Source organism: Micrasema longulum, unplaced genomic scaffold, assembly GCF_059751315.1.
Source record: "Micrasema longulum isolate JH-2025_06_02 unplaced genomic scaffold, ASM5975131v1 h1tg000842l, whole genome shotgun sequence".
Classification (NCBI taxonomy): Eukaryota; Metazoa; Arthropoda; class Insecta; order Trichoptera; family Brachycentridae; genus Micrasema; species Micrasema longulum.
This window is the reverse complement of record NW_028278034.1, coordinates 154,954-170,695: the sequence shown is the minus strand read 5'-3', so window position 1 is coordinate 170,695 and position 15,742 is coordinate 154,954. Positions and strand designations below refer to the sequence as shown.

At 34.3% G+C, this 15,742-nt stretch overlaps 2 protein-coding genes across 2 annotated transcripts; one reads left to right on the top strand and one right to left on the bottom strand.

The window, feature by feature from the left end:
- Positions 1-1,385: 1,385 nt before the first annotated feature.
- On the bottom strand, positions 1,386-6,425 carry LOC148278681 (uncharacterized). Its single transcript, XM_088231011.1, has 3 exons — positions 6,273-6,425; positions 5,604-5,867; positions 1,386-3,807 (listed from the first exon to the last, which is right to left on the bottom strand). Exons 2-3 carry the CDS (start codon positions 5,848-5,850, stop codon positions 2,402-2,404), a joined length of 1,653 nt encoding a protein of 550 aa, XP_088087137.1. The 5' UTR covers positions 5,851-5,867; positions 6,273-6,425; the 3' UTR covers positions 1,386-2,401.
- A 2,707-nt stretch (positions 6,426-9,132) lies between these two features.
- On the top strand, positions 9,133-15,214 carry LOC148278680 (uncharacterized). The gene is made up of 3 exons (XM_088231021.1): positions 9,133-9,296; positions 10,391-11,067; positions 13,498-15,214. Exons 2-3 carry the CDS (start codon positions 10,407-10,409, stop codon positions 14,298-14,300), a joined length of 1,464 nt encoding a protein of 487 aa, XP_088087147.1. The 5' UTR covers positions 9,133-9,296; positions 10,391-10,406; the 3' UTR covers positions 14,301-15,214.
- Positions 15,215-15,742: the final 528 nt, after the last annotated feature.

Here is a 15,742-nt window from a genome sequence, read left to right as displayed (position 1 = left end):
TTATTCGATCAGTTTACATTGATCAATTTGTTAATCTCTAACGTTTTTGCAAAATTATGTAACCTTGTAAGAACGTCGTTAATAATAAGGTTTAGTTTAGTTTTTTTTAGTTTTAAAGATGATTTTATATATTTATGTTGATTTATGTTTCAAGCATTGTATAAAAAATAATAATTAACACGCTAGATACAAATGATTTTTCGTGTGTCAATATAAATAACTTTTTCCTTGTTTCATGACATATATACAAAAACCAAAAAATGTCACCGATATGGATATTCGCTAATAAGCGGAATGGGGAATGTTGTAGTATCTACATAAAAGTGGCCACTTGAACCCAACCTATGACAGGTCATAAGCCCTGTAAACGCTCGAATATCCATAATCTTGAAACAAAAATTCTACCCATCTCTGTAGTGATATAAATAAAAATAAATAACTATATATATAAAATGTGTCTCATTTACATTATAAGGATAAATTTTATTTAACCATAATATTTATGCTGAGTACTTGCTTGAGTGTATCAGTGTTATTATTGTGCATGTAAGGGAGAGTGAAGGTGTGTGTATATGTGTATGGCTGTGTGAGTAGTGAATGTATGTGACTATGTGTAGTGAATATACGTGGACTTATTGAACAATGATGATCAAAATATATCAGTTTTTTTTTAAACTTTCATGAAGAAACCTATTAACCACCTTATCGATCGATGTAAAATTGTAAAGATCGCCCCAGCCTAAAATCCAAATTTTAAAAAGATGTAAAAAATTCAAAAAAGTAATAAAAAACAAAAAATACATGTACGTAAGTACTTATATACACACATACATATATGATTACATGTATTATTAATTTTACAGAAACAAACAGTCAACAATGATATAATAACATAAAAGATACAGTTTAAAGACAGACCCGCGAAGTTTCTAAATAAAAACATAAAATTGTGGTAAAACAAAAGGGTGTGTTTATTTGTATGCGTATACACTAATGTAGGGGTGTGTTTGTGTCTATTTGTGTGGGAATAAGTATTAAGGTGTGTGTAAGTGTGAGCATCATTAAATAGCAAGTGGGATTTTATCGCAGCCAGAATGAATGAGTCTTATGAGGAATGAGTCCAGAAAGCATGTTTGTATAATATGTAAATATTTAGGATGATTCTTTTAGAACATCAATAATGGAAGTTATTTGTTCAAATTTAAAATAATTAAAAGTTAAATATAAAAAATATGTTTGTATATTGATATGAATATTTTTTACCAAACCACCTTACACTTCCTTTTGTACTGCCATACCGAGTGTTCACGCCAGCTGGTGCAGGGTTCTCGCTTCGACGGTCTCGCCAATCTCGGGTGACATGCGAATGAAGAAAAGACACACAGTTCCTTCAAAATACTATTTATTTTCTACTTCCGCAATGTCACATAAATCATAATTGAAAATAGTCTGAAAAAGTTGAGCCGGTACATAGTCATTAAATACACAAATCAGCTCAAATAAAACCACAGGGCAATCACACCCTCGCACTCGTAAATCGTAACACTCGAGGATGCGTACAAGCCTCGCCTGTCACTTAATACACGTAACACTCGAGGATGCGTACACTCCTCGCCTGCTACGGTCTGACTTTCCGCCAGCAACTCTACAAGCGCACTTGCAGACTTCAAGAAGAAGACTAAAGCTTGTTCCTCTCTCACAAGCTTTCCAAAACCTATTTCGATTACATTCTACAAAAAATACTGATATTTTACTGCCAAACAAAATATTTCTAAGACCTTTTCAAACAATTACAAGATTTGCTCAATAAATTAAATTATATGTGACATCCTAGACACAAAACAATAAACTAAACTAGGATCTTAACACTTAAGTATAGGACAAATGCCCGGTTTTTTAAAATATAAAATATTAAATATAAAAAAAATACAAGGGTACAAAGTATACACTGAAAAATAAATATCTCAACTTCAGTAGACGACATTTAAAAGGGCATAAAACAATAATTCACGATATACGACACTTTTGAAATAAATGAACACGTTGCAAAGCCGAACGATAACATCTGAAATTGCTAGTCGGTGTACAAAATTAACCAATAAAGCGTTCTTTGTAAAGTATTATTTTAACCCGCCAAATCTTCGGAACGAAGTTAGTAATTTAAATGCGTTCTGTAAAGAATTATTTAATAAACGAAATATTGCTCAATTTAGTTTTGGCCCCAACACCGCGTCGTGAAATATATCGAGATCTAATCGTTGCTCATTTTCAGTAATGAAAGTAATTGCTCGGTTGATTGGTGAATTCCTCGCAGCATTTGTTTTGTATTTCTTAATTTGAAACGAAGGCATATGCCTTGTACGGCAATGTGCTAGTGATTTATGAGTCGACATGTGTACTTTTAAATGCTTTTTGAGCACATTTTAATGGCACACCGAGCATGAGAATAGTTTCTGCCGGAATGAGTGAACATGTGCCGTTTTAAATCTCTTTTTTGAAAACAATTAAATTGGCACTCTGAGCATGAGAATGGTTTTTCATTAATGTGAGACAACATATGTGATTTTAATTGGCCTTTTTCAGTACATGTATATTGACACTCTGAGCATGATAATGGTTTTTCGACGGTATGTGTCAACTTATGTAATTTTAATTGGCTTTTATGAGGACATGTATATTGGCACTCTAAGCATGAAAATGGTTTCTTGCTAGTGTGAGTCAGCAGGTGTCGTTTCAAATCTCTTTTTCGAGAAAATGTGTATTGACACTCTGAGCACGAGAAAGGTTTCTCGCCAGAATGTGTAAACTTATGTGATTTTAGTTGGCTTTTTTGAGAACATGCATATTGACATTCTGAGCATGAGAATGGTTTCTCTCCGGTATGTGTCAACTTATGTAATTTCAATTGGCTTTTACGAGAACATGTATATTGACATTCTGAGCATAAGAATGGTTTCTCGCCGGTGTGTGTCAACTTATGTGATTTTATTTGGCTTCTACGAAAACATATATATTTACATTCTGAGCATGAGAATGGTTTCTCGCCAGTATGTTTCAACTTATGTGATATTAATTGGCATTTTCGTGAACATGTATATTGACACCCTGAGCATGAGAATGGTTTCTCGCCGGTATGATTAAACATGTGTGATTTTAGTTGACTTTTATGAGAACATTTATATTGACACTCTGAACATGATAATGGTTTCTCACTAGTATGAGTTACTTTGTGTCTATTTAAATTTGATTTTATATAACATGGATATTGACATTCCGAGCACGAGAAAGGTTTCTCGCCAGAATGTGTAAACTTATGTGATTTTAGTTGGCTTTTTTGAGAACATGTATATTGACATTCTGAGCATGAGAATGGTTTCTCGCTGGTATGTGTCAACTTATGTGAATTTAATTGGCTTTTACGAGAACATGCATATTGACATTCTGAGCATGATAATGGTTTCTCGCCGGTATGTTTCAACTTATGAGATATTAATTGGCATTTACGAGAACATGTATATTGACACTCTGAGCATGAAAATGGTTTCTTGCCGGTATGTTTCAACTTATGTGATATCAATTGGCATTTACGAGAACATGTATATTGACACTCTGAGCATGAGAATGGTTTCTCGCCGGTATGTGTCGACAGGTGTCGTTTTAAATTGTGTTTTGAAGAAGACGTGTATTGGCACTCGGAGCATGAGAATGATTTCTCGCCAGTATGAGTCAAAATGTGTCGTCTTAAATCGGTTTGCCGAGAACATTTATATTGGAACTCTGAGCAGGCGATATATTTTTTCTGTAAACCTGAAACAAAAACAAGATCGATGTATGAAATCTCTTTGAATATTATTTCAAATCAACCACGCCCGAGTATACTCTGAGGAAAATAAATAGTTCTATGAGCCACGAGGGCTGTTCTCTAGTTCTTATCATTAAGAAGGAATTACGAATTAAGTTAAATGAATATCTTTTGTTTCTTGACCCACACTATGCAACATCAAATATCAACTTTCAGTTCTATTTTGTGCTCGAAATGGTTTTTATGAAGAACTTATATCGACCGTAGTCAGGTCAAATGCCACCAAAATTAGACCACAATTTCGGTAAAATCGTTTATTTTTATTTTTATTTAAAACTTAAAGTAGGGCACACATATCATACATATAGTTATGTGTGTTCTAATAATAAAATTGCAAATATATTTAATTTATAAATTGTTTATTACATATATCTTGACCATTATTTTAAATTTTGATATGTTTTTTTCTTCATAAATATTTTTTTCCATTTCGTAATACTTTTTAATGGAATTTTGTGACTTTGCCTTTTTCCTAAATGGAAGTCTAATTTTGTTCTTTTCTCTAGTATTGTGATCGTGTTCATGCTGGTTCCGATCAATTTTTTTCCAAAATTCTGTTTTTTTATTAGAGTTTATAATTTTATGAACAAATATCATTGTATTGTAAAATATTCTTTGTTTATATGTTAATAATTTCATTTCATTTACCATCGACTTTACCCTCGTGTATCTGTTTTTTTTTCAAAATGATTCTAAAGGCTTTATTTTGTAATACAGTTCGTTTATCTATGTTTTCTTTGTTTGATAAAAATAAAATGCTACTGCAGTAGTTAACGTGTGGTTCAATAATTGCTTCGTAAATAGTTTTGCAGGAGTCCTTATCAATAAATCTTCTGATCCTTCCCAAAATTGATATTGTTTTTGCAATCTTATTTATTACCATCTTAGCGTTTTGGTGAAATGTAAGTTTTGAATCCAACATTACACCTAAATATTTAATTTCAGTGACTTCATTAAGTTTTTCATTTTCTATTACAATTGATGGTTTCAAAATTACAATTCTGTTTTAAATCAATTGCTTAGGTTTTATTCACATACTGCTGGCAGAAGAATTTGAACTGCAAACGGCTACTGATTATGATCAAAACCAGGGATCTCCGAACTACGGCCCGAAATGAAATATGTAAAGTAACTACGTATTCCCGTAGCTGTAAGTTTCCGCTGTTTGCAGATGTGTGTCTTTTAAATACACCTGAAATGAACACAAATATTTCAATTTAAGAGGCCATTTTTAACGAGTTGTTACTATTTGGGAATGGAAATTAAGTTGTGGTATTAAGTGAGTGTTTTTTTCAAGATTTCCATTTTATATGTATATTTTTTTTTTAAAGGAATAACCCGCTAAGCCTCTATTTTGAGGCTTGTCAGCAGGTGGGATAGAGGGGATATGGAAGAAGGTAATGAAAAATACACCACAACACCCAGACCAATTGAGAAAAAAATCTTTCTTGGATTTTTTTCTTGCAACTGGCGGGAATCGAACCCGCGACGCCAGTTTCACAGATAGCCGTCTAACCAACTGCGCCACGGCGCCTGTTACAATTAACAACGTTACTTCTATTCGTTTGGTTTCTATATTTATGTATTTTGTTTAATTTATATTTCATTTATGATACGTGGCATGAATAACCAAACTCTCAGTTCGTGTGTGCAACTGTGCGCGAGCCCTCCGCGTACCATCATCCAGCACAGTCCGCAGACGTAACCTCGGAGTAGATAATGTGGAAGGAATATCACTCACTTGAAGGTATTTCCCTGTTACGAGAGGAGTCCAAACATTCTTGTTTAACGTCAGGGTAGTCGAAGTCCATCTCCGTGAAAATAATTATATCGCTGGTTATCCTAGGCGGGTCATAACTGGTCCCCGGTTCAGCCTTCACCTCCTGGCTTGTACGGGGACGTGGCGCCCCTTCCCCGGTACGGAGAATGTCTCCTTCTGCATCGCCAGTCCCCGGTTCAGCCTTAATATTCACTGAAGCGATTTCCATTTTTAATCGATAATATCCTAAAATCGCACAAATTGTTTATATTGTACCTAGCAAGAGTAACACAAATAAGCTTTTTAAGAGTCAACCGATCTCTTGTAAGTTGTATAATCCTGTGTTTAATGTTAATTGTTACTGTGTGTAGAGTTGAAATGTTACCGAGCAATACCTGCATTGTCATGGTCTATGATCTAAGTGTATACCCGGAGGTAATATCTCGGCTCCCGGCCAGATGTGCGAGTACATACCTTCCAGTATCACATTCACAACAACGCTGTGTGTGCTTCTGATCTATGTCTGGAGATAATATCTCGGCTCCTAGCCAGTATCGTCCAGTATTAATACTCCCCTAAACAGTATATTACATAGAGATCACCGCCGTCATGAGAGACGACACTATATTATAATTTAAGAGTTTTACCTACAATTAAAACTTCAAGTGTGTTGCCTGGAAGCGTCTCGTATCCAGAATACACATGATCAATTCCTGCCAGGTGAGATGCAATCACAGACAAAATATATATTCTGATCCAATTTAATCGTGGAACGGAAGGCCTGTTGACTGCTGCCAACAGGCCGGCTTCTCCTGAAGAGTTTTAAGTGGTTTCCTCTCCACGTGAGCAAATGCTGAGAAGTTCCTGATTAGCCCACATTAATATATCCCTCCTGATCCCAATACTTTAGATAAATTTTAAGATATTTAATTGCAGAAAAATCCACTTTTTGAAATATAAACCTTGTATATTATAAGCAAGGTAAATAATAAAGCAACTCCCATATAAAAAAATATTTTAAAAAACCAATTTAATCAAAGGAACAATCACAAATTATACGTTTTCGCGTTATGCGTGTGATAGCTGTAATAGCAACCAGACATGACGCGGAAACAAGTAAAGCAACTTAAGGGGCAGAAAGGGTTTCCATAGAAAAGTCAGTATTAAAGACGGGTAAGAACTAGTTAACTTGGTATTGATACTTTGCTATTCTGCGTGTGAGGAAAAATTACCATAAACTTTTAGACTTTACTACTACTACTACCATCACGCCATTTCCCCGTAGGGGTAGGCAGAGAGAATGGACCGCCACACACGTCTATCCCGGCATACAATCCTAGCCTCTTCCACATTCATACATCTTGTCATACATGCCCTTGGGTTCTGTCTGCTTTTGACATGACCAGACTTAAGATTTTGGTTTATCTGATCATGCCACGTCTTCCTTGGCCGTCCTCGTCTAACGTTGCCGTTCATTTTTGCCATATATACTTGTTTTACCATTCTCTCGTCGTCCATTCGTTCTACGTGACCAAACCATCTCAGAGACCCTTTCTTAATCTTATCAATTATACTTGTCTCAGATTTACACTCTCGCCTGATTTCATCATTCGCAACCCTGTCATACATTGATTTCCCACACATTCGTCTTACGGAGGAATAGTATATTGACACCTTAAATTTCAATCGTGACAGCTACCTGAGAAGCACAGGGCTCACGGGTTGTTTTTCTTAAGAAATTCGCCCACTAACTCTGCATACCTAACCTCAGCCCAATGCGTAACGGAAAACGATAACAAAATAAGTCGACCGGTACTCGGCCAACGGAGCTAATCTTTGACCAGAAAGCTGACGCTGACCCAACCATCCATGTTGACAAAGCAAAGGGATAATATCGAAGAATATAGAAGAGATACAAGAATCTGGATAATAGAAACCGATGTTCGTCACAAGCCCAAGGAGCAATGGTTAGTTATATTTTAGTACTTCAAGCACCGATAACTATTGACAATTATTTATTATTTTGTGGGAGAAAGGTGCAACTCCTACATAAATGTAAAAAAGAGAGCTTTTCCGGCCATTTCACAGAGAGAGCTAATAAAAAATATTTATGTAGAAATATTTTATCCAATTAAGTAATTATTTTTCTTTTGATTATGTTTTAATAAACTTTTACAAAAGTAAAATTCACCTTCAGAAATATATGATTATCTTCCACGCTCATAATTTTTGCTTCGTCCGTCCATATAATGTAAAGTAAACCGACCCGACCCTGTTTTTCTAATTGATTATGTTGTAATTATAAAAACTCTTAATTAAGTGTTTAGGTTAATCATACTCACAGTTAACATTCTTAATTTCTCTACAAATTATCGATAAAAATAAACGATATTCTCATGTAAATAAAACCTGTTGTCTTTGTTAGTAATATATTATTGTAATTCTAATAGAGTTAGGTATTATAAATATAATTAAAATTATTCTTGAAAAAAAGGGAAGAGTCGATAATAAAAGAATATTTTTATTTATATCCCTACAGAGATAAGGTAGAATTTTTTCAAATTCAGGATTATGGATATTCGAGCGTTTACAGGGCTTATGACCTGTCATTGGCTGTGTTAAGTGGCCACTTTAAGTAGATACTACAACATTCCCCATTCCGCTTATTAGCGAATATCCACACCAGGTAACATTTTTGATTTTTGTATTTATGTTACGAATCGAGAAACCACCCACAAGCGAGTTGGAGCGCCATCTATGTATTGATATTGAAGTTAAGTATTTTAATTAGCAGATTACTTTATTTTATGTAGTTAAGAAATAAAAATATATACCTACTCCCCCTTGGGAGAAAATAAAGATTTGGGTGTGTACAAGTACACGTACAAAAAATAATGTTGAATAAAAGAATACTTCACATTACGTGGGATGGAATTGTCCATATTAAATAATAGATATTTAATGTTACAATCTGGCAAGACAAAGGAAAAGGGTGGCCTAGAGCTATCAACCAATAGGGAGTGAGATACATTCCCCCCTAAAAGGCACCCATAAAAATGCTATTAAAACAGTATAAGGGAATTATTTGGTCAATTGCATCCCTTGCATTTACGGTGGCCACACTAAGACGTGGAGGGCCTCTCACTGAGACGTGGGAACTCTGGACCTTGACATTCACACAGAGACGTGGAGGGTATTTTCCTCCCCCTGAGGAAAAATAGCTGCCAGCTACCTTAAGATTGACGCAGCCTTCGAGGATCCAGTTCCACCAGCTCGGCCTGTCACCTCCTGGGATCAACACCACACCATCCAGGAATCAACACAGAACCATTCGGTAATCAACATCACGCCCAACGAGAGTAACAGATTTTTTTTATTCCTCCCTTCCTAAGGTAGTCTTAGCATTTATTTAAATTAAGTGACTACCTGTCTTTTAATAATGTCATTTTCTATGGCAACCCTTTCTGCCTCTTAAGTTGCTTTACTTGTTATAGTTCTGCGTTATGTCTATACAGCCGTCAAAGGCAAGGAAATAAGTATAATTTGTAATTCTTCCTTTGATTCAATTGGATCAGGTTACATTTTTTGTCTGTGATTGCATCTCACCTGGCAGGAATTGATCATATGTATTCTCGATACGAAACGCTTCCAGGCAACACAATTGGAGTTTTAATTGTAGGTAAAACTCTTTAATTATAATATAGTGTCGTATCTTATCATCCAGAGTATGTCAATGTGAGAAGTGCTTGTTATCGCCGGGTGACAGCGGTGATCTCAATGTAATATATTAATACTGGACGATACTGGCTAGGAGCCGAGATATTATCTCCACACATATAGATACTGGACGGTATGTACTCGCACATCTGGCCGGGAGCCGAGATATTACCCCCGGGTATACACTTAGATCATAGACCATGACAATGCAGGTAATGCCTGGTAACATTTCAACTCTACCTACAGTAACAGTTTTTTATACAACTTACAAGATATATTGAATGACTGGCAGGAAGAGTTTTAGAGATCGTCTCAGCTTCGTAGATCATATCATCAGTTGACTCACAAAAGGATTTTTATTTATTTATTTATTTAATGCACAAAATACTCAATTTTATCATAGAGCACAATTATATTTTTTTATGACCCGACTTGTTGAAAAATTCCGTGTTAAGTCGGGACTCTTCTATATATAAATCAAAAACCTTTATAAACATATTAAACAATATGAAAAATAATCAAAACAAATAAATATAGCAATGTAAAAAAAATGAAAGATGAACTAAAATGGTTAAGACTAAGACTTAAATTTAATATGTTGATATTTATACATAAATTTTTTCACGATAAATTACCAAAATATTTTAAGGATAAAGTTGTCTTAAACAAAAATTGTCATGAATATGCTACTAGACAAAAGGATAAAATAAGACTACCATTATTGAAAAGAGCTGAGTCGCAAAATTGTTTGATGTATAAAGGTTTAAAAATGTATGATGAGATGCCTGAATGTATGAAGAATGAAAAGTGTCTGAAAGAATTTAAAAATAAATGTATAAGTTACTGTAAGGAAATGTAAATATATATAGATGATGTAAATGTACATAATCATTTATATTAGTTAAAATATAAGCTAACTTAAGAAATAAATTTAAAAAAAAAAAAAAAAAAAAAACAATGTACAAAATAATAATAAAATATATTTATATATATATACATTATTTGTTTATACTCTTACTAGATTTAACATAAATAATTTGTGCAATTTTCAGGATATTTCCTATTAAAATGGAAATTGCTTCAGTGAATATTAAGGCTGAACCGGGGACTGGCGATGTAGGAGATATTCTCCGTACCGAGGAAGGGGCGCCACGTCACTGTATAAGCCAGGTGGTAAAGGCTGAACCGGAGACTGGCGATGTAGGAGATATTCTCTGTACCGAAGAAGGGGCGCCACGTCACTGTATAAGCCAGGTGGTAAAGGCTGAACCGGAGACTGGCGATGTAGGAGATATTCTCCGTACCGGAGAAGGGGCGCCACGTCCCTGTATAAGCCAGGTGGTGAAGGCTGAACCGGAGACTGGCGATGTAGGAGATATTCTCCGTACCGAGGAAAGGGCGCCACGTCCCTGTATAAGCCAGGAGGTGAAGACTGAACCGGGGACTGGCGATGTAGGAGATATTCTCCGTACCGAGGAAGGGGCGCCACGTTACTGTATAAGCCAGGAGGTGAAGACTGAACCAGGGACTGGCGATGTAGGAGATATTCTCCGTACCAAGGAAGGGGCGCCACGTCACTGTATAAGCCAGGTGGTGAAGGCTGAACCGGGGACCAGTTCTCACCTGCCTCGGAAAACCATTGATATAAATATCTTCTTCAAGATGGACAACTATCCCGACGTTAAACAAGAATGTTTGGATTCCTCGCGTAACAGGGAAATACCTTCAAGTAAGTGATACTTCCTTCCACATTATCTGCTCCGAGGTTACGTCTGCGGACTGTGATGGATGATGGTACGACAAATAATTATTTTGAAAAAAATTTTGGAAAACATTACAAGTTTTAATGATAAGGATCCTTGCGAAATGATTAAAAAAACAATTATTAAATCACACAATTACTACTGTAGCAGCATATTATTTTTATCATACCAAGAGTATTTAGTAAAGCTTTTGACAAGGTTTGTCCTAAAATTTTGGTAAAAAAGTTAGATTTGTTAGGAGTTAGAGGGAATATGCTGAATTGGTTTCAAAGTTATTTAACTGGTAGAAATATGATAGTGAAAGTTAATGATTTTATGTCACAGCCGTTTTTAGCGACAAGTGGGGCTCCTCAAGGATCCCACTTAGGACCGATTTTGTTTTAGTATTTTTATACATGACGTAATAAAATTTTTCGCAGATGTTAATATTCTGCGGTTTGCTGATGACTTAAAAATATATAAGATTATAAAAAATAAACTGATTGTTCTACTCTCCAGGAGAACATAAATAGATTATACAATTGGCGTAGTTTAAATGTACTTCAGTTGAATATAGGTAAATGTCAAAGTATAACATTTTGTAGGCGTAAAAACCCGACCAAATTGACTTATTTGTTAAGTAGTACAGATTTGATAAGAGTGTCTCAAATAAAAGCTCAGGGTATTTTGCTTGATGAGAAACTACAGTTTACCTTTCATATTTATCAGATCGCTAATGATGGAATGAAGATGCTTGTATTTGTTGTGAGTGTAGCATAAATGTAAAAAATGTATTTACTGTTAAATAATTGTACTGCACTTTAGTAACGAGTAGACTCCAATACAATTCTTCAGTTTGGTCACCCTATTATGAAATTCATCCTCATGCTGTTAAAGGGGTACAAAATAAACTCTTGCGTCTTACAAACTATAAATTAAAAATACTTGTAGAAGCCTTAAATTATGATTTTCTTAGAAGTTGAATGAGATTACTTGAATTGTCAGACCGAAGAGTTATACCTAGCTAATTTGTTATTCTTATTTAAAATAATGAAATCAATAATTGACAGCTCTGCTTTACTTGAACTAATTCAAATTCGAATACCTGGTAGTAAATAATTATTTTATTGTAATAATTCTCACACCAACATCGAAATGAATTCACCTATATCCAGGATACATAGGTATGGAAATAAGTTCAAACAAATATTTGATATTTTCAATACAAACTCTGTTAGTGCATTAAAATGTAATTTCACTCAATAATTTTTAGAAAAATAATGAATTAATTCAAAAATATATTATTAAATTTAGATTAGTTTTCTTGCATTTTACTTTTGTGGATTTATTTCCAAATTCCAACTACTTTCAACCAACTGATAAAATAACGGTGTTATTAGGATTATGTAAGTTTTCATATTGCTCCAAAAAACGTATTATTTATAAAGTATTATTATAGCAATATTTTGAGTTTGTCCAAATTTTTGTAGACAACGACTGGATTCAACTCCCTGGGAAGCTGTTTATATTAACATATTACAACAGAGATGAAGAACATTTAAGAGAAGGTAATTTAGAAGTCTAGGCATCTACAGGGCTTATGACCTGTCAATGGCTTTAATTCAATTAGATGAATCTCACCCGCATAAATAAAGGTTTCAGCCCTTTAACTTCCCAAACATCAACAGATGAAAGAACTGAAGGTATATAGATGTTTAAATATAGGCAGAATGGTGAATTTTACACAGTGTGTAAAGTGGCCACTTAAACCAGCCATTGACAGGTCATAATCCCTGTAGATGCCTAGACTTCTATATTACCTTCTCTTAAATGTTCTTCATCTCTGTTGTAATATGTTAATATTATTATAGCATTATTTTTCTTTTTCATTATTACCTAAATACAAGCCTCTTTATGTTTATGTTAAATTATTCTTAATTTTACTTTGTTATTTTTATATTTAGAACATAAGATTTTCTCACGTTAATTGTTATCTTTTATTTGTCATCTTAGATATGTTATGTTTCTTTTTTACCTTTTTGCTGTTTTTTTTTTAAAATATTTTACTTTCACCAAGTTGTTTAGTTTTAATTATTCAACCATATTTCATATTATATATTACATAATCAATTGTTCACTGTTGTGATTATTTCTGTAAAACTTTTTACTGTAAAAGGTTCTTTGAACCGTCGATATATAAATAAATAAAAATATAGGTTGAATATATATTTAATTAATGATGCCTTATAAATGCAAAAAAAACCTAGTGGCTCGTAGCATTATTTAATTTCTCCCGAGTATATTCGGGAGTGCTCGTCTCTGCTGGTGAAGTGTGTCCGAGTTATCTCGGGAGTGGGAATTTTAATTCGAAAAAAGATTCAAAGAGATTTCAAACATTGTTCATGTTTTTGTTTCAGGTTTACAAACAACCCAGGAATATTTCGCCTGTTCAGAGCGCCAATATAAATGTCCTCAAAAAAGCGATTTAAAACGACACGTGTCGACTCATATCAAAGAGAAACCATTCTCGTGCTCAGTGTGCCAATTTACGTGTTCTCATAAAGGCAATTTAAAAACACATATATTGACGCATACCGGCGAGAAATCGTTCTCATGCTCGGAGTGCCAAATAAAATGTTATCGAAGAGGCGATTTAAAACGACACATGTTGACTCATAGTGGCGAGAAACCATTCTCCTGCTTAGAGTGCCAATATAAATGTTCTCGAAAAGAAGATTTAAAACAACACATGCTGACTCACACTGACGAGAAACCATTCTCATGCTCAAAGTGTCAATTTAAATGTTCACGAAAATACAGTTTGAAATCACACATGTCCACTCACACTGGTGAGAAACCATTTTCATGTTCAGAGTGCCAGTATACGTTCTCTCGTAAATTCCATTTAAAATCACACATGCTGACTCATACGGGCGAGAAACCATTCTCATGCTTGGAGTGCCAATTTAAATGTTCTAAAAAAGGCGTTTTAAAACTACACATGTTGACTCATACTGGCGAAAAACCATTCTCATGCTCAGAGTGCCAATTTAAATGTTCTCAAAAAAGAGATTTAAAACGGCACATGTTTACTCATACTGGCGAGAAACCATTCTCATGCTCAGAATGCCAATATAAATGTTATCGAAAATGCGCTCTAAAACGGCACATGTTTTCACATTCCGGCAGAAACTATTCTAATGCTCAAAGTGACAATTAAAATGTTCTTAAAAAAGCAGTTTAAAAGTACACATGTTGACTTATAATCAAAATTTTGACTCGTGTTGCTGATAAACCATTCTCATGGCCGCTAGGTAGAGGAAGTGTGTGGAGCCGAATCGAGCGGCCTCGATTATCCCCTCTGCTCGGCGGCGGCGCGCGCACGCGTGACGGGTACCCAGTACGCTTTATAACGCGTGTAATAAAAACATTGAACTTTTGGGTTCAAAAACTGTGCAATCAAAACGCACTATTCATCGTTTGGTGACAGATTTTGAAGAAAGAGGCTCTGTAGCTGAGAAGCACAAGCCTGGGCTACATTGTACGAAAAGGTTAGCAAAACAATCCATTAAACTCAGTTCGACACCGCGCTCAAGAAATTGGACAAAAGACGAGCGAGCCAGAGCAGTTTTTATTTACAAGAATTTATTTATCATTTATGGATATTTGTTCCTTAGTTTTACCGTATTCCCAGTCCTTAGCAGTTATACATCCTTGGTTATTTTTTGTTGAAGTGTTTTTAGTTTAAAAAAATGTCCGTTTTGAGTTATATTTTTTAAATATGGATTGAAATAGTAATCGACGTTATTTTTTTTTTGTGTCTACAATCTTTTTTTATTTATAATTGTTTAATCAGGACTTTGGGATTTTCCTCTTTTTTCAGTTTAACTCCTTGAATTTACAAAAAATACAGCTGCAGCTTAAAATCATTATTCATACTTTGGTAAAAATTCTTAAATAATCTTCCAAAGGTCTTAAAATCAATATTAAAACACTTGAATCTGAATTTAATAAACCACACGGAACCCACTTTATCCTGAACACCATACCGTAGAAAATTGTGTATCCTTAAGGATATTATATCTAATTTTAAGGATCCTGTTTTAGATAGTAAAATTGAAATGTTTAATGAAATGTGATTTTTTTAAAATATAAATAAAATTAAAAATGAGTGTAAAACGAACTCCCTCTCTAAACTACGCACTAGTTTTAACTCTTTTAGATAAGTAGAAACGTTATTATTAATTGCGTATGTTCAAAACATTTGTAATTAATACTTATTTTCTAGACAATTTTTTCAATGATAAAAAAATAATGACTGCATTTTAAGCACATTATGAAGTCGAAGTATTGTTACCACCGTAAAGGTAGGTTTGCCGAGTTTTCTTTTCGGCATACTCGAGAATAGATAAATCGCGAAAACTAATTATAGACCTTTTCAAAACAATATTTGTGCCTTGAATAATAAGGAGCCCAGATTGTAGAGTTGTACTGACACGTGACATATACATCATTCTGATTATAAAACCTAACATGTTCAAAGATCTAATGTTAGTTCTATTAATAAGACCAACAAAGGATAATTGGTATTGAAAATTGCACCAAAATCACGTAGGTATTTCAGAAACGGGGACAAGTTCCGAAGTTCCAAAGTTCCAAAGT